This window comes from Trichosurus vulpecula, chromosome 2 (assembly GCF_011100635.1).
Source record: "Trichosurus vulpecula isolate mTriVul1 chromosome 2, mTriVul1.pri, whole genome shotgun sequence".
NCBI classification, from domain to species: domain Eukaryota; kingdom Metazoa; phylum Chordata; class Mammalia; order Diprotodontia; family Phalangeridae; genus Trichosurus; species Trichosurus vulpecula.
The window spans coordinates 319667811-319693194 of NC_050574.1; the positions used below are offsets into that span (position 1 = coordinate 319667811).

General features: G+C 37.8%; 1 protein-coding gene across 2 annotated transcripts in view; it reads left to right on the forward strand.

The window, feature by feature from the left end:
- The window catches only part of NMNAT3 (nicotinamide nucleotide adenylyltransferase 3), a 144359-nt gene that overhangs the window by 64137 nt on the left and 54838 nt on the right, over positions 1–25384 (forward strand). Inside the window, exon 2 of one of the 2 annotated variants that reach the window (XM_036747892.1) lies at positions 20328–20441. The exons of the other annotated variant lie outside the window; for it this stretch is intronic. Within the exon in view, the coding sequence (XP_036603787.1) occupies positions 20436–20441 (6 nt within the window). The 5' untranslated portion in view covers positions 20328–20435. The remainder of the gene's footprint in view (positions 1–20327; positions 20442–25384) is intronic. 2 annotated transcript variants of the gene reach the window in all.

Sequence of the window (25384 nt, forward strand, 5' to 3'; positions counted from 1 at the left end):
TTGAACGGGGCAGGTAAAGTGGGATCTTTTTTTGTCTTGGAGTGTTTCTCATCACTAAGACAATCGAGAGTCATTGAATTGTATATGATGTGGTGCTGGAGGTGGAGCTTTCCCACACTCTAAATGGTGAGCCTCAAGCCCTCAGGGTTCTGAACAGGGTATATGTGCTGGAAGATTCGCATTTCACCTTTGGGGGTACACTCATGGAAAGGGTGACAAGACTCTGGTGGCAAGCCATTGAAATAGCCCCGCCCCTGACTTTGAGATAACCCAGATGTTGATGCTTCTCTGGTAACTATATATTAATATGGATAGATTGGTTTGTGTTGTTTGCTCTGTTTATATAATGTATGTGATTCATAATTTCCGTTTGTATTTGCCCTGAAGTTCAGGGGGCTCATTTTTCCACCGAATAAGTGAATGATATATGTATGTTTAATTAAATTGAGATTGTTCACCCCTTAAAGTTGCTTTCCTTAGAAAAGCAGGTCAAAGAACCTGTGTTGGCAGCCCTTCTGTGTGCTCTTGTTGTTGGTCTTACACAGCCACAACAGCCGCTAGCAACATTGTTGTTATACCCACCCACCTCTTACTCTATGTTTTGCATGTTCTTATCACACATGCTGTTGTTGTGTTTGTCCTTCACTTTTGAAAAGGACCATGGCATCAGGGAAATGATGACATGACTTGCAGTTGACTTTGATTTGAGGGAGGGAGGGCTGTGCAGTGTCACCAGCCTCACTTTCTCCTCCAGAGCCATCTGAGTCCAGTGGCCTGATTTTCACCAGGATGACTGGAGATGGCCCAGGATGCATTGGGAGGCCCTTGCCCTTTTAGGCTAAGGCCCTTTTCATGTACTCACTTAAGAGTAAGGCAACACCCATTCAGTGAATAGGCCCCTTTAAGAAGTGAGTCAAAGGATGCCCCTTGAATTAGAAAAAGAAAAAAAAATCAAGCTGGGAAGGGAAGACCCTCAGGGTGCTGGTCAGAAGAGAAACAGTTACCATTGACAGTCACTCTAAGCCAGGAGGGCCCAAAATATAGCCATTAAGTGGAGCCTGGGCAGGGACCTATTGTTGTCCAATCTGTGAGCTTCTGAGTGAACTGGGTTTAAGGTTCTGGGAAGGAAGGGAGGGAGGGAGAAGGAATCTAGCCAGTAAACCCTAAGTTATGTGGGCAGCTTCTGGCCGTCAAAATTTATCTTCCTTTGGAGAGGAGAAGAGAGGGAGAGGCGGAGCTGAGTTACCCAACTAGCTGGATCCCCATTCAGGCATCTCAGTTTGCTCACAGGTTGTGTTTGTCCCTCATTTTTGAAGAGGACCATGACATCAGGGAAATGATGACATGACTTGCAGTTGACTTTGATTTGAATGAGGGAGGGCTGTGTAAGGTTACCAGCCTCACTTTCTCCTCCAGAGCCATCTGGTTCCAGTGACCAGATATTCATCAGGATGACTGGAGGTGGCCCAGGATGCTAATTCCAAGAAGTACCAAGTTCTACTCCATCCTTTCTACTCTAGTGTATTTCTCCTATTGTCCCACCTTCTGTCCCTCTGTTCCCTTAGAACAGAACTAATCCCACCTCTCCCTTACACTCCACAAAAAAAAAAAAATGCATTTTTTTTTCTTGTTTATTTCTCTCAATACTCTTTTCAGGACTTTAAGGTTCTGAAGAGATTTTTGTTTCTTCTACCCCTATGATAATGTTAACAGTAAATCATCATATAGTTCCTTCTAGTTGCTCAAATAACCTTTCCAGTTTTCTCTTTACTCTTGTGTTTTTATTTGAGTTGCTACTTAGCTTTGGTCTTTTAATCTGGAATGTTTGAAAGTCTTCTATTAAATATTCTTTATTTTTTTCTGTAGGATTATACTCAGCTTTGCAGGGTTAGTTGTTCATTGTTGTAAGCCTATGTCTTTTGCCTTTTGAAATATTGTATTCCAAGTTCTCCCCTAGTTTTTAGTACAAGCACACAGATTTTGTGTAACCCTAATTGTAGTTCCTTGGTACTTGAACTGAATGCTTGCAGTGTTTTTTCCAGATGTCAACATACTAGATTTTGACTGTGTCATTCCTGGAACTTTTCCTTTTGGAACTACTTTCAGGAGGTGATCAATGGATTTTGTAATCCATCTTTCCTTTGTTCTCTGGTTCTGATAGATTTGGATAGTTTTCATTTATAACTTCTAAAACTGTAATTTCCAAGCTTTGAAAAAAAATGGTATTCAGGGAATCCAATGATTTTAAATTATCTCTAATTGATTTTTTAAGTCAGTTATATTTAATGTTAGCTATTTTACATTTTCTTCTATTTTAAATCTTTTGATATTGTTCTAATATTTCTTCTTATGGAGTCATCAATTTCAATTTGATCCATTCTAATTTTCAGGGATTATATTTCTTGGGCAAGACTGCCACTTTTTCCTCTAAACTGCTTGTTTTCCTTCCAGTTCTTTCCTCTACAGAATTTATTGTATTTCTTTTTTGTTCTTGCTTAATTAGGTATTCATGTAGTCCTTTTAGAAAACTAATTTTTTTTTCTTTTGAGCATCTACTAGCAATTGTTGTTTATTTATATTTGGAATAATTTTTGATACTAGATGGTGTTTTCTTTGATTTACTCATTTCTCTAGCTTTAGTTCCTGAATTGGAGCTTTGGGTCAGGCTCTACCATCTGCTATGATTTTGAGTAGGGTTGTTGGCCATGCTTGGTCTTCCTCTGGGCCATCTAAGTTGTTTTAGTAGCTTCAGCATGACCGCCACCCTCATCTTTGAAGTCCAGAGTTCTGGAACTTCAAGACCTCTTTGTTGTCTTAGGGACCTCAAAGTCCCCTGGGCCTGGACTGCCTGTGTCTAAGCACTGTGGCACCCTTTTTCATCCACATCTTGCTGTTGTTGCCTTCTGCCATTCCCAAGGCCTTCTAAGGTTCTCACAACCCTTAGCCTTTCTCAGGAGAGCCTTCTGCTGACTCATAGGCCATACATGTGCCCAGCCACCTCTGGTCCCCATGGGAGGGGACCCTGTGCTAGGGTTGGCTTTCCTCTGACACACCTCCCTCCTCTTCTGCCTTTTTGGTGTGGAGTCACTATTGTTTCTCATTGGATTTCCTGATTATTATTCCAGTCGGTATGTAAGAGATTGGTAGACTGCTGATGGCCATTGTGGCTGGAAGTGATTTCAGTCAGTTTTCAAATCTCAATTAGATATAAAATGAGGGAGTTAGACTGGATGTCCTCTGATGTCCCTTTACACTCTAAATCTAGAATCCAGCGATCTGTTCCAACCTCCTTGTTTTACAGATGAGGAAATTTGTGCTTAGAGGTTCCCCTGGTCATGTGGTTAGCTACTAATGATGATGATAAATCCCAGAGTTGTTAAAATCAACTTATTGTTGATTTTGTCACTGTTGCTGCTCAGTCGTGTCCAAATCTACATGACCCCTTTTGGAACCTTCTTGGCAAAGATACTGGAGTGGTTTGCCATTTACTTTTTCAGTGTGTCCCCATTTTACAGATGAGAGCTGAGGCAAATACGGGTTAAGTGACTTGCCCAGAGTCACACAGCTAGTAAGTGTCTGAGGACAGATTTGAACTCAAATCTTCCTGACTCTAGGCCCAGTGTTCTATCCACTCTGCCATCTAGCTGACCTAGGAGAACCAAATCATACTTTAGTTAAGCACCATCTAACTACCCTCTTATTGATTTAGTAATTGCTAAATAAGCTTCCTGTTACTTTTGTTGATTATCACAAAGCCTTTGACATAGTTTTGGCTTCATGTTTGTTTCTTCATGTTTTGTATATATATATATATATATATATATATATATATATATATATATATATATATATATACACACACACATACATACGTACATATACATATATATGTGTGTATATATCTGTATACATATATATATGACCCTGGAAAGCTCTTCTTTATTTAAAACTCTCCATCAACACAATAATGTTGAGAGCAATCCATATGAATGTAGTATTTTCTATGAAGACTGAGCTTACTACCTATGATTCTTCCTAGTCTTAATCTATTATCATCTATCCTAAGTACAACTAAGTATGGCTTCTAAATTAAAGAGGAAGTCATACTGAAATGCCTTATGAATTACTTGATATACCTGGATGACATCAAGGTTTTTGCCTTAGATGAAAAATAAATTTTACAGCTCCTTCATTTCATGGAATCTTCATCTATTTCAAAATGTTATTTGCTTTCAACGAGTGTAATTTTTCTAACAAATATTAAGAAAAGATACAGAGTGAAACTTTGATCTTGAATATGGAAATCACCTTGAACCAATGGATGATGATAATAACTACAGATACCTTGGTTGACTCTAGGCAAGGCATGTCAAGAATAAAGGTAACAAGCTTTGTGTTAAAAAAAAAAACTTATTGGCATGTTGAAATTATTGTTGTGCACAAAAAAACATATTTAAAGCAATCAACAACTACTGGTACTATTTATGTAAACTAAAGAACTGTTAAAAGGATCATAACAAATTTTGAAAGTATCCTAACAGAAACCTGTACAACATTTGAAACACAAGGGCCCATAACCATAAGGCAGCTAAAGAAATGTTAACACATCCTTACCAAGAAGGAAGAAGAGAATTGAGAGGAACTCTTAGAGAATACATGATAAACAGGTAAAAAAAAACTTACAGAAATGCTTTTTGAATATGCAGTTAGCACTTTGCCAACCAATAATAATGGCTGATAATACATTAAATGTGTCATATGTAACCCAAAGTGGCTGGCTTTTGATGGAACAGATGAAACAGCTAATATCCAACAATGGAATCAAAAAGCCCTCTATACGAAACATCCACAAGACCTCAGTCAGTAATGTTAAAGAGAGGTAGCAAACAAATGTCTAAGTCACAAAGATTTCTTTGTGGAAGTGGGAGAACTTTTGATGATAATTCAAGACCAGGTCATTGCCACAAGAAATCAAAAGGGTTGTCCTTAATGAGCTCAGACTGAGTAGTCACTGTAGCTTATGCAAGCTGTAAAAATTTAGCACCTATAAAATGCCTATCAAGACATGACCTAGTAGCTAGAATTATATATCAAAAGCTTTCAAAAGTTTTTCGTCAACTGAATTTGCAATCCGTATGGAAAAATGTTTTCAAAATAGGGATTTGACAGAGAATATAAAAGTCATATGGGAACAGAATGAGGTACACACATTATTACTATTCCATCTGCTGCCACAGTTGTCTTTAAGATGCTTCTGGTGGACCTACAGGTGATGAGTTTACATCCTGATACTTTTATTGAATTGCAGAGAGCAACTATTCAATCCACCTATGTAGTACTTTGTAGGAATTATGGAATAATTACAGGATAGTGATTTACCTCAAGACCATTTTATTTGAACCCCATTAAAAAGCTTACAGTGCAACAGCAATAAAAACTGACGTTTATTTAGTACTTTGGTTTTGGTAAAGTGCTTTGCATCTTATTTCCTTTTATCCTCTCAGCAGGGTTATTATATAGGTGTTAGTATTATTCCCATTATAAAGATGAGGGAAGGGATAAGTTAAGTGACTTAACCAGAGTCCCTCAGCTAGTTGGTATCTAAAGTGGAATTTGAATTCTAGTCTTCCTGATTTCAAGTCTACCCCTTTGCCCATCATACCACACTGCTGGATTTAGGAGTAGAACTCAAGTATTCTGACTCTCATTATGCCATGTTGTCTCAGGGGCTACTGAAATAGAAATGACTTTGCCTTAACCCTGTAGAGCCAGGAGAGCCAGCTCTCGACTGATGTGGTTTTACCATGACACGGTGATCCCCACTGGTAGCTTCTCAGTTTTAAATGGCTCCTTGTATCATCCCTCCCTCACCCCCATTCCCAAATCTGCAGGGTTCTTGTCTATTATTGAACCTTTTCTTCAGCTTAAGAAGAAGCTGCTGGTGGCTGCTTGACCCCTACTTGATTACATTGCTGCTGCTAATCTCTTCTGATCTCTTCTCTTCCTCTGTCCACTGTTCTTTCTTGTCTGTTCTGTTTCCTGTGCCTTCTCCCATGCTAATTAGCTTCCCCACAATCAGCCAGTTTCAGAGTGTTCCTTTCCACTCTCATGGCAGACTATCGAAGCATAGCATGGTAGGTTTAATTGTCAGCTCTTTGGCTTTTCTTGGCTTTATTGCTGCGTGTTTAGGGGCCTACTTCACCATTGAATAGGATTGATTTCCTGCCACAAACAACTTCATAAACCCTCCTCTTGTTCTTTCCAGAACCAGAATTATATCATAACTTTGAAGAGGCTAGATTATGGCTAGGTGAAGATTTATTCTACATGGGAAAATGTCCATGTTACCTTTTAAATGTTCTGATGGTTTGCCCTTTTTTTACAAGTATCAGTAGTAATTTGGGGATGACTGGGTTTAAACAGTCTTTGGTAAAGTTCTTAAGGGATATTTTATAAGTAATTCATTTAAGAAAGAATAGAAGGATGCATGAATGAGGAGAAGGAAAAGAAAGCATAGAAGTGCATGTATAATGTCCTCTATCTAGACCAGGGGTGAGGAACCTGCAGCTTTGAAGCAACGTGTGGCCTTCTAGGCCCTTGGGTGCAGCCCCAAGTTTTACAGAACAAATCCTTTTATTAAGGAGATTTGTTCTGTGAAGTTTGGATTCAGTCAAAGGGCCACACTTGAGGAACTAGAGGTCCACATGTGACTTTTAGGCCACAGGTTCCCCACCCTTGATCTAGGCCAAGAGTAAACGGCAAAGATGATAACTCCTACAGCCTTTCAGCAAAAGAAGGGCTTCCAGATAATAGGAGAAGAGGCAGGAGGGAGGGATTAAAACTGGGAGACTGGAGGGGAGAAGAGCTATACGCTAGAAATAGGAGAGGGGTATTTATGATGGGTTTAATCTAATCCCAGTTGCTGACCAGGAGACCATTCTTCTCTGAGAGAGTGTGACTCCTCCATGGACAACATTCTTCCTCAGAAGAAAGGGATATATTAGCACCTGGGCAGGGAGAAACTGGCCCCTAAAAGGATAATGGGAACATGTATTCAGAGATGAGGTAGCACAGTCAGTGGGAAAGATTGATCATGGGGAAGCAATGAGTAGAATTGGACTGCATGCTTTGGTACAAAAAATATTTTCTCTCTTGGGACACAACTTCTTTCCACATTACTTTTTCTCATGAATTACATAAAGAGATTGAAGTGGGAACAAATAAAGGTATAGATCATGACTGAGAGACTAAAAGTTCAGAATAGACAAGGAAAAAAATGAAGACTACAAAGCAATGAAATTATTCTCGGAGGTGGGGGAAGCACAGAAATAAACTAAAAAACAAAATAAGTTGGGAGAAATAGAGAAGAATGGATGTTAGACTAACCATTTAATTGAAAAGGGGAAAAATAGAGGAGAAAAGGAAGAGGAAAAAAATATAACACTAAATACATAAGAGAAAGAAAAGAAAATCAATAATTATATAAGTACAACTCCATTACTAAGGGTTTGACAAATGGGAGGAAGGGGTAAGTAGGAAAAGACAGCCTATGGGTATTAAATTACATTAAAGTAGTTTAAGCAGAACTAAGCAAAGAGACAAAGTACTGACTTAAATGAAGGGAAAATATTTTTTGAAAAAGCAATACCAGAAACATAACTGGAGAAAGATGCAAACCTAACTCATAAAGTTAAATGTGAATGGATGAAATGATCCAATAAAATGAAAGAGAGGCAAAATGGATGAGAAAAACAAAAAAGCCACATTATTGCTTACAGGAATTACATCTAAAAGGCAAATACATACATAGAATCAAAATGAGAGGCTGGAACAAAATTTACTATGCATCAAGTGTATGTTAAAAGGCAATTATATCATGAGATAAAGCAAAACTGAAAATTCACAATATCAATAGAAATGATAAAAGAAATCATGGCATGCTTAAAGGAATCATAGACCATGAACTAATATCAATGTTTAATTTATATATGCCACAGTACCTTGTTATTGTCTTTGTCCTTCATTTTTGAAGAGGACTGTGACATCAGGGAAATGATGACATGACTTGAAGGTGACTTTGATTTGGGTGACGGAAGGCTATGCAAGGTCACCAGTGTCACTTTCTCCTCCAGAGCCATCTGGGTCCAGTGGCCAGAAATACATTAGGACAACTGGAGATGGCCCAGGATACAATTGGATACCCTGGCCCTTTTAGGCTTAGGCATTTTCAGGTTCTCACTTTGAGTGAGGTAATGCCCATTCAGCAAATAGGCCTATTTAAGGAATGAGTCAAAGGATGGCCCCTTTAATTTAAAAAAAAAATCAAGCTGGGAGGGGAAGATCCTCAGAGTTGCTGGTCAAAAGAGAAACAATTACTGTTAACATTCACTCTGAGCCAAGAGGGCCCAAAATATAGCCATTAAGTGGAGCTTGGTCAGGGACCTATTATGGTCCAATCTGTGAGCTCCAGAGTGAAATTGCTTTAAGGTTTAGCCTTTCTCTGATGTCATGGTCCTCTTCAAAAAGGAAGGACAAACACAACCTATGAGCAGTCCGAGCTGCCTGAATGAGGATCCAGCCAGTTGGGTAACTCATCATCCTCTCCCTCTCCCTCTCTTTCACCTCTCCAAAGGAAGGTAAATTTTGATGGCCAGAAGCTGCCCAGTTATCTTGGGGTTTACTGGCTAGATTTCTTCCTTCCTTCCTTCCTTCCTTCCTTCCTCCCTCTCTCTCTCTCTCTCTCTCTCTCTCTCTCTTTCTCTCTCTCTCTCTCTCTCTCTCTCTCTATGTCTCTTTGCTCAAAGGCCATAGTAACTAAGTCATAAAAGGAAATCAACTAAATTAAAAGGGAAATAAAGAATTGAACAAACTTACAGTACTTAGAACTAAAATATTTATGGCATCTTCTGAATGGGAGGCTAAAGAATATACATATTTCTATGTACATATTTCTAAGTATTACATTGGTACTCTAACAGAAAAAAAGATGACATATTAATGCCTATAGAAATTGCAAATTAATGCAAAAACAGAAATATTAACACATCTTTTATAAGTAATAATGCAATTAAAATGGTAATTATTTCAGGGCTCACAAGCAAAAGATACAGATTTAAACAGAGACTTAATAATTTAATGTTAAATAACAAGTAGGTCAAGGAACAAATTATAGAAGAAATTAACAGCCATAAAAGACAATGCTAATAATGAGACAACATACATATGAAAATTTATGGGATGCATATGAAAAATATATCCCTATATTAATAAATTAGTAAAAAGAGGATTAATGAACCAAGTATGCACTTTAAAAGATTAAGAAGTCAACAACTAGACACCTCCAAAATAGGAATAGAGGTTATATTGAAAATTAGAGAGAAAATAGGTGTTTTTTAGTATTTTATTTTTCCCCAGTTACATGTAAAAACAATTTTCAACATTATTTTAAAAATTGAGTTCCAAATTCTCTCACTCTCTCCCCAGACCCCTCACTCAGAAGGCAAGCAATTTGATATGTTATGCATGTGTAGTTATGCAAAACTATTTCCATGTTAGTCATGTTGTAAAAGAAAACATAGACCAAAATTAAAACCTAAGAAAAATAAAGTTTAAAATGTGTACTTCTATCTGTATTCACACTCCATCAATTCCTTCGCTGGTGATGGATACCATTTTTCATCATAAATCCTTCAGAATTGTCTGGGATCGTTATATTGCTGAGAAGAACTAAGTCATTCACAGTTCATCTTACAATATTGCTGTTACTGTGTATGTTGTTCTGGTTCTACTCATTCACTTTGCATCAGTTCATGTAAGTCTTTCTAGGTTTTCCTAAGAGCTTATCATTTTTTATAGCACAATAGTATTCCTATAACAATCGTGTACCACAAATTGTTCAGCCATTCCCCAACTGATGGTCATCCCCTCAATTTCTATTTTTTTGCCACCAAAACAGAGCTGCTACAAATATTTGGGCATAATTCCAAATTGCTCTACATAATGATTGAATCAATTCACAACTGAGAAGAAATTGGACACCAAAAATTCAGTAGAACTGATTGACAAAACTAGAAACTGGTTCTTTGAAAAGACAAACAAAACTTTGGGAGAGTTATAAACTTTATCTTATTTCTATTAATATATCTTGGTTTTTAGATTACATCTTTTTCAGATATATCCCTTCTTCACCCTGTGAGTCATTCCTTTTAGCAAAGATTTAAAATCATCAAAACAAACACATTGATCAGGTCTTGAGAGTACATGCAATATCCAACACCTATCACCCCTCATCTGAAACAGAAAAACTTGTAGGAGTAGAATCTATGTGTCAAGGTTAAGAAAAGAAATGACTAATTGGGAGAAATTTTTGTATCAAGTATCTCTGATCAGAGCCATTATCATGTCCAAGACCTCTACTTCATTTTTCATTATCTTTATTTTGTGCATCTATTTTTACAAGTGACCAAAAAACCTTGATAAACCTTTAGCCAGTTTGATTTTTTTAAAAAGGTAGAAAATAAAATTAACAAAAGAAAAAGTGAACAAAGTGTAATCATAATCCCAGAAGAAATAAACACAATTATCAGAACCTGTCATACCACAGGTATATGCCAACAAAGCTGGGAACAAAAAATAGGGGATCATCTACAAATATATAAAATAACCAAATTGACAGAAAACCAAATAGACATCTTCCAATCTCAGAAAAGGAAATTAAACTAGTTTTAAAGAACTAGCAAAGAAAAAAGTCCTGGTCCAGATGTATTTTGGAAAATTCTACTAAACTCTGCAGAGCAATTAATACATAAACTATACAAATTATCCTCAAAAAGAGCAGGAAAAATACACTCTCCCAAATTGCTTTTATGAGACAAATATAGCCCTAATGCCTAAACCAGGGAAGGACAAAGCAAAGAAAAAGATTATATACCTATATGATTAATAAATATCCATTTTAAAGTTTTAAATTTGATCAGAGCAAAAAAACCATAGCAATTGATCCACAAAACCATTCACCATGAACAAGTTAGATTTCTACGAGGAATGCAAGAAAAATATACAGTAATAGAAAAACAATTAATACAATTAATTATATTAAAATCTAAAACGCCAAAAATCACAGTTATTTTAGCTGATACAGAAAAACCTTTGTCAAAGTATAATACTCAAAGACTAATAAAGACCATACAAGATAACACAGTAGAAAGAATTTTTCTTAATGACAAAAGTTAATCCATCTAAAATCAAACTCTAGCCTTATATGCAACAGGAAATCACTACACTAAAATATACTAAAATACACCAGAATATTCCCAATACATATAATCAGCAAAGAAATTAATTGAGACAATAGCTTCAGGAAAGTTTCAGGCTACAGAGTAAACCCACAAAAATCAACAGCATTTCTGTCTCAGTAACAAAATCTAGAGAGCAATACTAGAAAGGAAAATGCTACCTAATCAAATAACTATTAAATGTTTAAAATATTTGGGTGTGGTTTACCAAAGCACACTCAATACTCATGTGAATGCAATTACAAAGCACTCCTTAAAGAAAAAAAGAACAATTTAAATCGTTACAATAGTTCTATCTGGGCCTTGCCAATATGATTTAAAAATACAATGCTACCAAAATTAATTTACATATTTAGAGCTATACCAATCAAACTAACAAGAGTATACTTTGTAGAGCTAGACAAAATAATAACAAAATTCATTTGGAACACCAAAGGTAGAAGTGAAGGGGATATAGCATTACCGTGCCTCAAACAGTATTATAAAACTATGATTATCAAAACATTTAGCACTGATTAAAGAATAGAAAAGTTCAGTCAACAGACATTTATTAAGTGCCTATTATGTGCCAGGTGCTATGTCGTTGGGGATACAAATACAAAAGAATCAGAAATAATGGAGCTCAATAAGCCAGTGTTCAGTGAAGCCTAAAATATTAATTACTTAGCAAAGAAATTCCTCTTCAGTAAGAACACTGTGAAAACAGGAAAATAGTCTGGCAGATGCTAGTCATAGACCAACATATTATAGTACACAATAAATTCAAAATTATACAAGGTGTATATTAAAGATCATCTCATTTTAAAAATTAAAAGAAAAAGACATCATATACCCTTCAAAGCTTTGAGTAGGGAATAAATTCTTAAACAAGGGGTAGTCACATTTACAAAACATAAAATGGATAATGCTGATTACATGAAATGGAAAAATATTTTCTTAAACAAAATTAATGCAACTAGAATAAAAATGAAAGTAGTAACTAGGGAAAATCTTTATATTAGACATCTTAAATAAGAATCTGATGTCAGATACATAGAATAGTAAATAGAAATATATAAAACCAAAAGCCACTAGCCAATATACTTGAGTGGACAAAGGATATGAACAGTCCTCAAAAGAAAAATTTCAGATTATTAACAACCACATGAAAGAGTACCCCAAATTATTAATAATAGAAATGCAAATCAAAACAACCCCAAGTTTTCACCCAGCAAATTGGCAAAAGCCACCAAAGATGGAAAATAGGCAATGTTGTAGGAATGACAGACACACTGTGACATTATTGTAGAACACAATGTCCATTCTGGAATTAATGAAAGAAAGTGATTAAAATATCTGTACCCTTTTTACCCAGAAATTCTACAGCTAGGAACGTAGTCAAAAGAAAGTCTCCATATTTAGCAAAATATTTATAGTAGCATTTTTTATTGTTGCAAAGAACTGGAAACCAAGATGTTTCATTAATCGATGAGTGTCTAAACAAATTGCGGTGCAGAATATACTGGAATACTTTTGTTCTGTAAGAAATCACTAATGTGATTAATATAAAGAAACATGGGAAGACATAGCAACTGATGCAAAGTATAATCAGTAAAACCAGGAACAACAGTAAGTGTGTGTGTGTGCGTGCGTGCGTGTGTGTGTGTGTGTGTGAACTACAACAATATAAAAGGAAAGAAAAAGAACAACAATCAAAACTGAATGCTGTCAAATTGTAATGACCCACCTTGAATCCAAAGAAGATAGTTGAGAAAATGTATCGCTCTATCCTTTGCAAAAGTGGTAGGTTTGGGATACTGCATATAACTTCCAAGGTGTAGAGGCAGGACACATTTGTCCTGAAGGACCTTGGGAAGACAGTGGCAAGACAGATGTTCAGGTCATCTGGAATAGAATTAATGGGTCTCATTTCATCCAATCCGTGTGAGCCATGAAGCATCTAGATGAACTCTTGGTGCCCAGTGAGGATGGGGGGCAAGAGGGCACTCCAGTGATACCTTCCCACCTCTGGCAGTCCCACTGTGTTATGGGCAATCTAGTACCATGGGATGGGGTCCGAAAGGATAGAGGCTTCTCCCCCGGTGGTGGCAGACTTCCTCCCATCCAGCTGTTATGCAGGAATTTTTAAATTTAAAACAAAATTTCCATCTTTATAAATTATTTTTAAAAAGTTTAATTCAGCAAACATCACCAGTACCCACCATGACACCATGAGTATGACACCATGGAGAGTACAATCCATACTAGGTAGCTACCTTTCCTTCCTTACTGTTATTCTGGCTCTAGACAGTGAATATACTGGATTATAGGTTGCTTGTCGAAGCGCTAGTTTGAACACAATTGCAAGCCTACTACTTCTTTCCTCCTTTTTTCCCCCAGTATCAATTTTATCTGTTTTTAATCTTTTACATTGCAAGAGAATCCTCATATCTTTTTTCTTTTGTAAACTTAAGAAACCTCTCTCCGCTAGAAGGCAAGATGAAAACACGTAACTGATCCCCTAAATAGATTTTTTTATTTAATTGAGGGAAATTCTAAAGTAACAAGTTTATTTTATATTGCACACCTCCATTTCAGTGGAACACAATGTATTTGCTGGCATCACCTGACTCACAGGTAGCCCACTGGTTAATTCATGCTTGCCTCCCTTCTCTTTTATTTGAATAAGTCAAAACTCATCATGTGGTTGCAAAGTATCTATTCTTTTTTGTCAAATAGTTAACATATTTGTCAAGTTCTTAGAAGTAAAGTGATCGTTGAAGGTATTCCTATGAGCTTCTAGTAATTAGCATGATTACTTAATTGGCATGTTTGTTTCCTCTAAGGTATGACAGATTGAGGAATCTAGTTGTAAGAAAGTATATAGAATGCACAATTGTTTTTAGTGGCAATGTGTCCATAGCAACAGCAGCTGAATTTAACTAAGTTTAAAGGAAGAAAGTACTTTTGAGTTCATGTGAAGGTTGATTGCCCTAGAGAAGTTTACAAATCTTGTACTGATGAAAATGATTTCCCTTGGTACTGAAACATTTTGTTGTCAACCCAACAAATACAAACTTGGTGTTTTTTGTTGTTGTCAAGAATAAGAGTCTGGTCAAGAGGTTTATATTATGAAAGATGTTTATAGAATCCATTTCCATTCTGCCTAAAGCAGTCAACTTTGTGTCTATAATAAACAGTGATGTTTTCAGTTTCTTTAGTTCCCTCAGCATGTCCATAGTAGCTCACCATAGGGAAAGGTAAATTGACCTCCTTATCTCTTATCTAGCTTATTGCATGATATCTTGGATAATAACACTTTACTGTCTTGACCTCCTATTTGATACCGTGGAGAAGGTCAATGAGAATGCAGTTATGTATCTGACACTTAGTTTGATTTTGATGTCCCTGGTGCATCTGAAACCAGTATATAATCTAGAAACAGGTTTATTATTTTTGAAATAATAGCACAGTGTCTTTTAGATGTGAAGATGACACTCTGAGTTCACCATAAGTAGGATGTGACCTTGGAGTTTTGTTTTGTTTTGTATTTTCTGATGGTAGGTTCCACTGAGACTTGATACAGTTTTATTTGAGCCCCAAAGCATTTATGAGAAGAATGGCCTGGACTAGTCTAGAGGTTTATAGATATGAAACAGGAACACTAACAGAACCAGGATGATGGGGCAGTCTTCGGGGGATGGAAAAGTACATTAGAGTTGGGTTGGAAAAATCAAAGCTAAGAGGCATGTCCTCATGCTTTGGAACAGGCAAACCACTCAGGCATGACTGAACAATTATTATCTGTAGAGGCAGAGGTAGCTGATTTTATGAGTAATCTAGAATTTTAAGTATAGCACATCTAGACGCACTATTTTTGTGTACGAGTACTTTGCAGTCATGTGCTGTCTTGCTGTCCATAGCTCTGACTCATTTTTGTCCATCACCATTCCTTCCACAGTGCCCAGCAGGTGGCACCATCATCCACATGGACAGTCAGCCTCTGGCTACCATGAACAGTGAAGCTCTTGGCATGCCATTCCCTACAGCTTTCAGTAGATAAGAGTGGCTGTCCTTCCCCATTACTTCTTCCTATCCCAGGTCTTCCATAGTTCTGTGCAGTTTCACTCTGCCTATAGCTCACGACCAATCCTCCACATCCCTTAGCAGGTGGAATACATCATCTGTTTTTACATTTCTCACCTAGAAGTGAGAAATCTCACCAGGTGAAGCCTCCCCAGCAAAGCCTGTTCCATAATTATAAGGAAATACTGAATGGTAGGTATCAAACATTCACTCAACTGGCAGCACCTAGCCCACAACACTTCTGAGTGAATCCTGAACCAGATTAAAATGTAATTGGGAAATTTTGACAAAATAAATACAAATATAATAAAACACAGATAATGTTACTATATGGTTTTCTAAGTCAATATGTGCCTATAGGAGTCTTTATCTACAGTTTAGTGGCTCCCATTCCTATTTAGGTTTGACACCACTGCTGTGAAGTTTCCTTAACTTGGTCAGTTCTGATGCACTGTCAGAAGTGAGATCCTGATCTAAATTTGTCTGTGGCACTACAGCTTTCTCTGACCTCTGGCCTAAGAGAAACTTGCCTCCCATCTACAACACTACTTCTTTTAAGTAATTCTCTATCCACAATATTAATTTCAGGCATGGTGACTTTTATAATTTAATGTTATCTCTTCTCCAGCATCCAGGCAGTACCTCTTGCCCTCGTTAGTTCCTGCTCAGGAGAGCTCCCATTTCCCTCAGTACCACTCCTGTAGCCATAGGGGCCACACTTATTCCTGCAAAACCAACTGGAAAAAGTTATTCGGAATACCTAGGGCCATTGATAATGGAGGGAAAGGACTTGTAAAGGAGAACAATGCACCCATCCTGAGGAGAAAATGTCACTGTTACTGCTACATGAACATCAATACTTAAATGATAGGTGACCGTTGGAGAGGGTACTCCTGCTGGTGTAGATTGCAGCTCCTCCATGACCTACTAGATGATCTCTGAGAGCTCGTTGTGGTTGAAAAATGTGTCACCTTGCAGCCAGCCTGGTGAGGAGTCTTTCCAAACACAGACTGGTCCTCAAATGATAGACATAATAGTCTGTCACAGGGGCTGTACATAACAGTTTTCTAGCTTGGTGTAAGATCTGCCAGATTTTGTACCTTATTGGCACAGCCTGCAGGACCCTTAAGCTACCTCCATACCATGGTGGACATTGTAATAGGAATGACTTCAGTGGAAGAATACTAACAATATTTTAATATTTCAATGGATTTGCTTTCTTATTTATGTGATTGTTTCCTCTAATGATGCAAATTACAGTCCACCCCTACTTTCTCATCCAGTGAGATTATTATCCGTGTCCTCCCATAAATCCTCAACAGAGGCTTCAACCCAATATAGCTCAGGATTTTCTTTTGATCTCTAAACATTAAATGGATATCAGTATGTAGGCTTTCTCTTCCTGCGGCATAACTGGCCTGTCTCCTTTTCTGTTCATATATCTCTGATACTTTCCACGCTTTTCATGAAATTTATAATATTCTGTGGCCTATTAATAACTATCATGTGTCTTTCCATTGCCTTTTGGAGAACTCTTAATTTTGATTCTTTGGAGATTGTGGTATTATATGATTGCTGCAGCCAACATATTTTTGACCATCCCCTCCATGCCCACCTTTTCATTGAAGTCACTACTAGAATTTTTCTACCTCTGCAATGGATGTTGGTATAGTTATCTTCATGGTAACTGCTTTTTGCTCATGTACATCGTAAACATTACAAGGCACAATGACCAAATGCCCCATGAACTAATGTTTCTTCTTGTGTTTAAATGTATGATACAGCCAACTTCTTTTATTCACATTTCCAAAGAGAACTCATGAATCATTCCTCCATTTGGCTATTAGCTTATTTTTTTGTCTCTGACTTCATTTTATAGGTAGAACATTAATACTGATGTAAACCAATTCTTACAGCATCAATGTGTTGATTGTTGGGCAAGAATCTCATGTTCAGAGTACTAAGAGTTAAATTAAAATGTCTATTGACGTTACAAAATACTCTGTGAATATTAATACTCTCAGTCCCCTTGTCCATCACTTCAGAACTAAAGAATGGTCAGCCTGATTGAACTTTTCTATACTTAGCTAGACTACTCCTTGGACAGTAGTCACAGTCTATTGCCAGGTGGCAAACTTTGCAAGGATTTGCATTCTTCTGGTTTCACCTTCAGAAATCCAGGTACACCTCTGTATCATAATGAGGCATTGCAGTATTTTTTTTGTAGAGAATAAATAATAGTGCTACGTGGTTTCAAAATACTTCAGATATGTAATCTGACTTGATCACCATAAGCCTCTAAGGCAAATAGCACAAATGTTATTATCCACACTTCACATATGAGAAAATTGAAGCCCGTAGAAATTAAGTGACTTGCTGAAGGTCACATGTCTACAAAGTGGGACAGCTGTAAACCAAACTCATGTTATCTGATTTCAAATGGACCGTAATACCTAATCATCAAGGAACATGGTTTGTGGTGATATTTAGATGTATGATTTATTTATCTTGATTTGAATTAGATTCCGAGAGGGCAGATGTTCACATATCCACTTTAACTTAGTAAATTCTTTATTACCCAAGGTTAGGATCTGTCCTCGGTAAGCACTTATTAAGTTCTTGTTGATAATTAACTTTTGATTAATCCATAAAATAGTCCTGTCCATACATACCCAGACTATCTGTTTTTTAATGCTTAGTTTCTATCAACATTTTTATCAGTAGCTTATATGAAGACATAGATGCCATACTTGTCAATAAATTGCTTTATGTTGTTTTAAGCATATAACATAGCCAAGGTAAGAATTTTGACTGTGTTTCTACCATAAAATTGCATTTCCTAGGGACCTATAAAAGGGATGCCAACATTTTTAAGTACAACTTGTATAATTGCTTCTCATCCAGTTAGTCTAAGAATGTTTGCATGCAGAGTAGTCTGGTCACAACAGGCCTGAGATACACTGTGTGGGGGACATATCTACTTGTTTTAAAAAAGAGCAATTTAGCGTACATGAGAAAGGAACATAAAAGAAAGATACCTATTAAGTGTCATTTTTGTCCATCATCTTCACACTCGGTTCCTATTCAAATGTTGCTATAATTTACAGTTTCTGGTAGCTTTGGAAAAATAGATAGAAACTCCAGGTTTCCTAAGATGCTATAGTTAGATGTTTTAATGGGCCTAAAAATTATATTTTGCTAAAATGAAATAAAATTTTGAAAGGTTTGTTCATAGTTGTGAATAATAGTTATCTTATTCTGATATAGTCATAATGATGCTATTCTTATGAATAGCTCAGAACATTTTGCAAATAAGAGCTCATTAAACTTTACAACAACCTTGGGAAGAAGATCCCAGCTACCTTTTTACTGGCATTATTCTTGCTCTGCATGTAATACTTCTGTTGACTCAAATGTAGTGCTAAGCACTGAGAAAGAGGAATGCTAAGAGAATAGATCTCTTAATCTTTATTATACAGCTGGGGAAACTAAGTTACAAATTCCTTGGGCCTGTTTCCCATGTCTAAGCATCAAATTAGAGGACAAACTAAAGAGCTTTCCCTGGTTCTGATGATTTAGTTCAGCCCCATCCAACAGATGGGGGAGCTAGATGATGCAGTGGATAGAGTGCTGGGCCTTGAGGCAGGAAAACTCATCTTCCTGAATTCGAGTCTGGCCTCAGACACTTACGAGCTGTATGACCCTGGGAAAGGCACTAAACCCTTTCTGCCTCAGTTACCTCATCTGTAAAATGAGCTGAAGGAGGAAATGGCAAACTACTCCAATGTCTTTGCCAGGAAAACCCCAAGTATGGTCACAAAGAGTTGAACATGGCTGAAAAGTAACTGAACACATCCAACAGACCAATCACCCTGGACAAAAGAAGTTTCATTTGATACAGATATGATGGTCATGCTCAGAGAGGACCAAAATGAACTTCACTATGTCGGAGTCAAGGTACAGTGTCTCCAACTATGGCTGATCAGACCAACGCTCAGAAGGCTCTACCATAGGTTGGGCACAAATAGTCTATATGAAAATTTGGAGTGGAAATGTCTCTTTCACATTTCACATTTCTTTTGAGCTGCTACAGTTTTGCTTTACTCAGAGTACAACTCCTTCTTTGATACAGGCATGCCATGCTGGGTGGTCCTGTGACAGTGTCTCACAATTGTTTCCAGAGTTCTTCAGAGATTTCCTGAGAGATTCCTTGTATTGCTACTTCTCACCTCCATGTGAGCACTTGCCTTGTGTGAGTTCTCCATAAAATAGTCTTTTAGGTAAATGTATGTTTGGCATTCAAACAATGTGAACACCCCATCAGAGTTGCTCTCTCTGCAGTAGAGTTTAAATGCTTGGCAGTTTAGCTTGAGAAAGGACCACCTCAGTGTCCAGTACCTTATCTTGCTAGAATCTTCCTAAGACAATTCAAATGGAAGCCATTCAGTTTACTGGCCCAGTTTCACAGGCATACAGAATGAGGTCAGCACAATGGCTCTATAGACCTTCAGTTTGGTAGGCAGTCTAATACCTCTTCTCTCCACACTTTCCTTTGGAACCTCCCAAACACTGAACTACCTCTGACAATGTGTGTATCAACCTCATCATCTATGTGTACATCCCTGGAAAGTATACTGCCAAAGTAAGTGAATTAATCCACAGCATTCAAAATGTCTCCATTTACTATAACCAGTGGTTCCATTTATGGATCATATGGTGCTGACTGGTAGGGGACCTCTGTTTCCTTGGTATTGATTGTCAGGCCAAAATTAGCACAAGTGGCAGAGAATCGATCCATACTAGGTTGCATCTCAGCCTCAGAGGCTGCATTGAGTGCATAGTCATCTATGAACTAAAAGTCACACACCCACTCTCCCTCCACCTTAGTCTCAACCTGTAGCCTTTTCAAGTTAAATAATTTATCATCAGCAGTAGCTGACCTTGATGCTGTTTTTGTCCTTGTCAAAGGCATCCAACAACATCACTGAAAACATCATGCTAAAAAAGCGTGGGAGCAAACATACATCGCTGGGATGATTGGGAAAGTGCAAGAGCATCGTCCATTATCCAGAACCTATGCAGGTATGCCATCATGAAACTGAAATACAGTACTGATAAACTTCTCCAGGCAACCAAATTTTGCCATGATCTTCCATAAGCCCTCATGACTGACGGTATCAAAGGTCTTGGTCAGATGGATGAACATTGTGTACAGACCTCTGTTCTGCTCCTGGCATTTCTCCTGGAGTTGTCAGGCAGCAAACACCATATCAGCCCTTCCTTGGCCCTTTCTGAAGCCACACTGGCTGTCAGGTAGAAGACCATCTTCCAGGTGAAGGATCAGCCTATTAAGGAGGACTCTGACAAGAATCTTGCCAGCAATGACTAAGAGAGAGACCTGCCCCTTCCCACCCCCCTGATTGTCACAGGACAACCTATTTCCTTTTCCTTTATGGAGATGGACAATGGAGGCGTCCTTGAATTTCTGGAGGATAACCTCTTCTTGCCATGTAACCTGGAAAATTTCAATCAGCTTTTGTATGAGCACTGGACGTCCTGCCTTGTAAATCTCAGCTGGAATAGAATTAGCACCAGGTGCTTGCCACACAAGAGGAGCTAAAGACATGAAAAACCTCTTTTTTAGTTGGAAGTTTGACTAGAGAAGGATTAGCTTTACCCAAAGTAAAAGGTCAGTGGCTTCAGCATTGGTTGATGATGGTGTGTTGAGAACACCGTAGAAGTGTTCAGCCCTTTTCTCCAGGATCATGTCCTTATCACTAATCACTGTGCCTCCATCAGCTCTGAGTAGTTGAGATGCACCATAGGACTTTGGCCCATAAATAACCTTCAGGATATCATAAAAGTGCTTTGGGTTGTTATCATCAGCATAAACATGAATTTCATCTGCTTTCTTACTGAACCAAGAATCCTGCATCTCTCTAAGCTTCACTTGCATTTTACTTTTGATGGAGTTAAATACTGCCTTCATAGAGATAGGTGAACTCTCCTGCTGGTAAACCCTGTGGAGTTCTTGTTTTTACACACACACACACACACACACACACACACACACACACACGATTGATAGATAGATAGATAGATAGATAGATGATAGACAGACATACAGATAGATAGTCAGAGTGAGGGTTGGGCGGCTACTGCTTAGGAACCTTTTACATAATTCTTGGGAAGTACAAATCATGACAAGGTCTGGGACAGACATAACAAGAAAGATGAGAATGCAAAGGCTTCATCAACTTTTTTCCCCTGCCTTGCAAGTTCAGAGCTCTTTGGAGCTGGAAATAGAACAATAAGGTGGCAAAAGGAAAAGACAGCTTGACCTACCTATTGAGTATTCTTTTTTCTCTTTAATCTCTCATGTTTGTTAAAATCCAGAGGGAAGACTGCCACCTTTACTCTCTTGAATTTAACATACTGCCGGCATTTGGGTGTCTGGTAGTTCTTCACTGAAGTTTCAGGAAGATATAGAAATAATGAGGGACTCTCTAATATCCTATAGTAAACTTCCCTGTGTTTGGTGGTTGGGCCATCCCCCTAGTTCAGGCCCTTATCATCTCTTGCCTTTTCTTCGTGCTTCAAGTCTCCACTCGTTTCAATCTGTGCTTTGTAAAGCTGCCAAAGAAGTTTCCTTACAATGCATGCCTGACCATGTTACTGCCCTGCTTGATAAACTCCGATAACTCCATTACCTCCAATAAAATGTCTATTGTATCTAATGCACCTAACAGACTTATACTAATTTTTGTTCACTCCTACCTAGGAAAATTTTTTACCATATCACATGAGATAATCACAGAAGATCAAACTAGCTGAAGAGACTTGCTCTGGTGGCCCTCAGATGTCTAGGAGCCAGCAGTAGTGATCAGGTTTGACAAAGAGGCAGTTTCCTGTGGCAGTCAGTTCTTATGGGAACCCCCAAGGACTCTAGCCTCACTTAACCTCTGTCCTAGACCTAACTGCTTTATACAAGAAGATGTGTAGGTTATATTGCGCGATATTGACAGATGACAAAAAGTAGAACTATTCCATCCCTGTTTATAGAAAAAGACAAGGCTGTGAGAAAAATTGAAACCTATGATTGGTGAAAAGATGATAAAAGAGTACCTAGCTACTTGAAATTAGCTTAGATCTGTCAGCTTGGACAGATTACATTCTCAGTGTCAGAACCTTGTCTTATCAAAGCATTACAAGGGAGGGAAGCAAGTAAAGGCTACCAGCCACTGAGGTCAGGACTGCATTTGAGTCCCTGTCAGCAGCTAGTAAGAACCAAAGATATCAAGAGATCGGATGGAGTGAAACAGGACACTAGGCAGGGAACCAAAGAGTAAGGTGCAATAGGAATAGGACAGCAATAGCAAGATAAACTAACTAGGAAAATGGAAACTAGGATCAAAGTTACAGAGAAGTCAGTTAGAAGCCAGATTGCTGTAGAAACAAGTTGTTCTGTTAGATTGTTGACTGTCTATTTGACTGTGCTCCATAGGCATAGGAACCTCCTCTAACTTGGGGTGTGAAAGGGACCAACATTCAGAAAACTAGAGTTCTAATACCAAGATTATTAAAGAACTTGCAGATGTGTTGGCCAAGCCACAGGTAAGTGATCTTTGCAGAATCCTGGCAAATTACTTGCTAGAGACTGGAAATTGACCAATGTATACATTTCCAAAAAGGGAAGAAAGTAGATTCTACTCATCTCCAATTGTCAAGTTTGATATTGATCCTCAGAAAAATTTAGAGTGATTATTAAATGGTTGATCTGTAAGTACTTAGAAAGCAAAACAGTAATCACTAGATGTAAGCACAAGCTCACTAAGAAAAAGTTTTCCAGACTAACTTAATTTCTTTTTTTTGCCACCATTAATAGTTTGATTTATCAGAGGAATGCTATGGTGTATCTAAATTTCATGTAGGCACTTGACAAAGCCTCTCTCAATATTCCTTTGTAAATCTCAATATGTAGTCTGAATTGTAGCATAAGTAGGTTCAAAACTGGTTGAATAATAAGACCTAAAGCATTAATTAGCAAAAGTATGTCAGTTTGAAGAGGGGACTGGTGGTATGTTACAGGACTTGGTTCCTTTTGACATTTTCATCAGTGGCTTATATGAAGATATAGATAACATTCTTGTCAAGTTTACAGATGATATAAAGCCAAGATAACTAGTTGGGTGACAGATATCAACTTCAATCCTACCCCTCAAAGACCCACTCCAGATCTTCCTGCCTTTTATACTGTGCCCTCTTGAACTCCCACTCTGTAATTAGTAAATTAACTTCCTTCATTTTGACCTTCTCCTTTTCTTGCTCCTTCTATCTTTTGACATTCACTGGAGCCTAGATCCCGACCTAGATAATGCTACATCCTTGGCCATCCCGGAAAGGACTGGCTATCTCTTCTCTCATACCTCCATTAATCCCAGCAGAGAGGTAAGAATAAACCTTGCTCCACATTGTCACTTCCAGACTCTTCATCTACCACCATTACTCAGCAAAATTATCATGCAGTTCAGATTCTGGTGGAGATTATCTACTGAGTATTTCAATATGCATATTGGTGCTTCCTCAGCAATTTCTCAGTTCCTCAAACTACTCACCTCCCAAGAGCTACCTCTCCCCTTTACCTGAGCTATGTACTAGGACAGTCATACATTTGATTTTGCCATCACCCAGAAGTGTTCTTCCATGTCCAAGAATTTCAAAATTCCTTTATCTGATCACAATCATTTAATCAGTCCACCTCTCCCTATGCCTTACCACTCTTAAACTTATATTTAATCTTCCTCATGACCTCGAGTTTCTACCTCTTAATACTTTCTCAGGCTATCACCCCCAATCTGGCTACATTCTCCTCCTTTCATAATGTTGGCTACTTGGTTGTTCACCATACTCCATCCTTTACTCTCAAATCCTCTGCTCCTTTTTCCTATTGTCTGTCATGTTCTTTTATTCCTACTTTAAAGCTAGAAGAAGTCACGAAGCCATGACTTGAAACATGAAATCATATGGTAGGCTAGGTCTACCACAAATTAGTTATCTAGCTTCAGTTGGACCCTCACTGCAGGAAGGTCTTTCTAATCATCCCTAATCTATTCCCTATTCTACTCACCACAGTAGGCTTTCCAAACCTTTTCTTCTCTCTTTAAGCACCTCCATTTTCTTTTTTTAAATATTAAATTTATTTATTTTTAGTTTTCAACATTCACTTTTATAAGATTTTGAGTTCTGAATTTTCTCCCCTATTCCCTTCCCCCTCCCCAAGGTGGCATGCAATCTGATATAGGCTATACAGGTATCATCATAGTAAACATATTTCCACATTAGTCATGCTGTGAAAGAAGAATCTGAACAAAAGGGAAAAACCAAGAGAAAGAAAAAAAGAGAAATAGTATGCTTCAATCTGCATTCAGACTCCATAGTTTTTTCTCCAAATGTATAACATTTTTCCCCATGAGTATTTTGACATTGTCTTAGATCACTATATTGTTGAGCAGAGCTAAGTCTATCAAAATTGGTCACACAATGTTACTGTTACTTTGTACAATGTTCTCCTGCTTCTGCTCACTTCACTCAGCATCAGTTCATGTAAGTTTTCCACGGTTTTTCTGAAATTCTCCTGCTCATCATTTCCTATGGAACAATTCAGATACCACAACTCATTTAGCCATTCCCCAACTGATGGACATCCCCTCAATTTCCAATTCTTTGCCACCACAAAAAAAGCTGCTATAAATATTTTTGTACATGTGGGTCCCTTTCCCACTTTTATGATCTCTTTGGGATACAGCCCTAGCAGTGATATTGCTGGATCAAAGGGTATGCACAGTTTTATAGTCCTTTGGGCATAGTTCCAAACTGTTCTCCAGAATGGTTGGATCAGTTCACAACTCCACCAACAATGCATTAATATTCTAATTTTCCCACATTTTCTCCAACAATCATTTTCTGTTTTCTCATGTTAGCCAATCTGATAGGTGTGATATGGTACCTCAGAGTTGTTTTGGTTT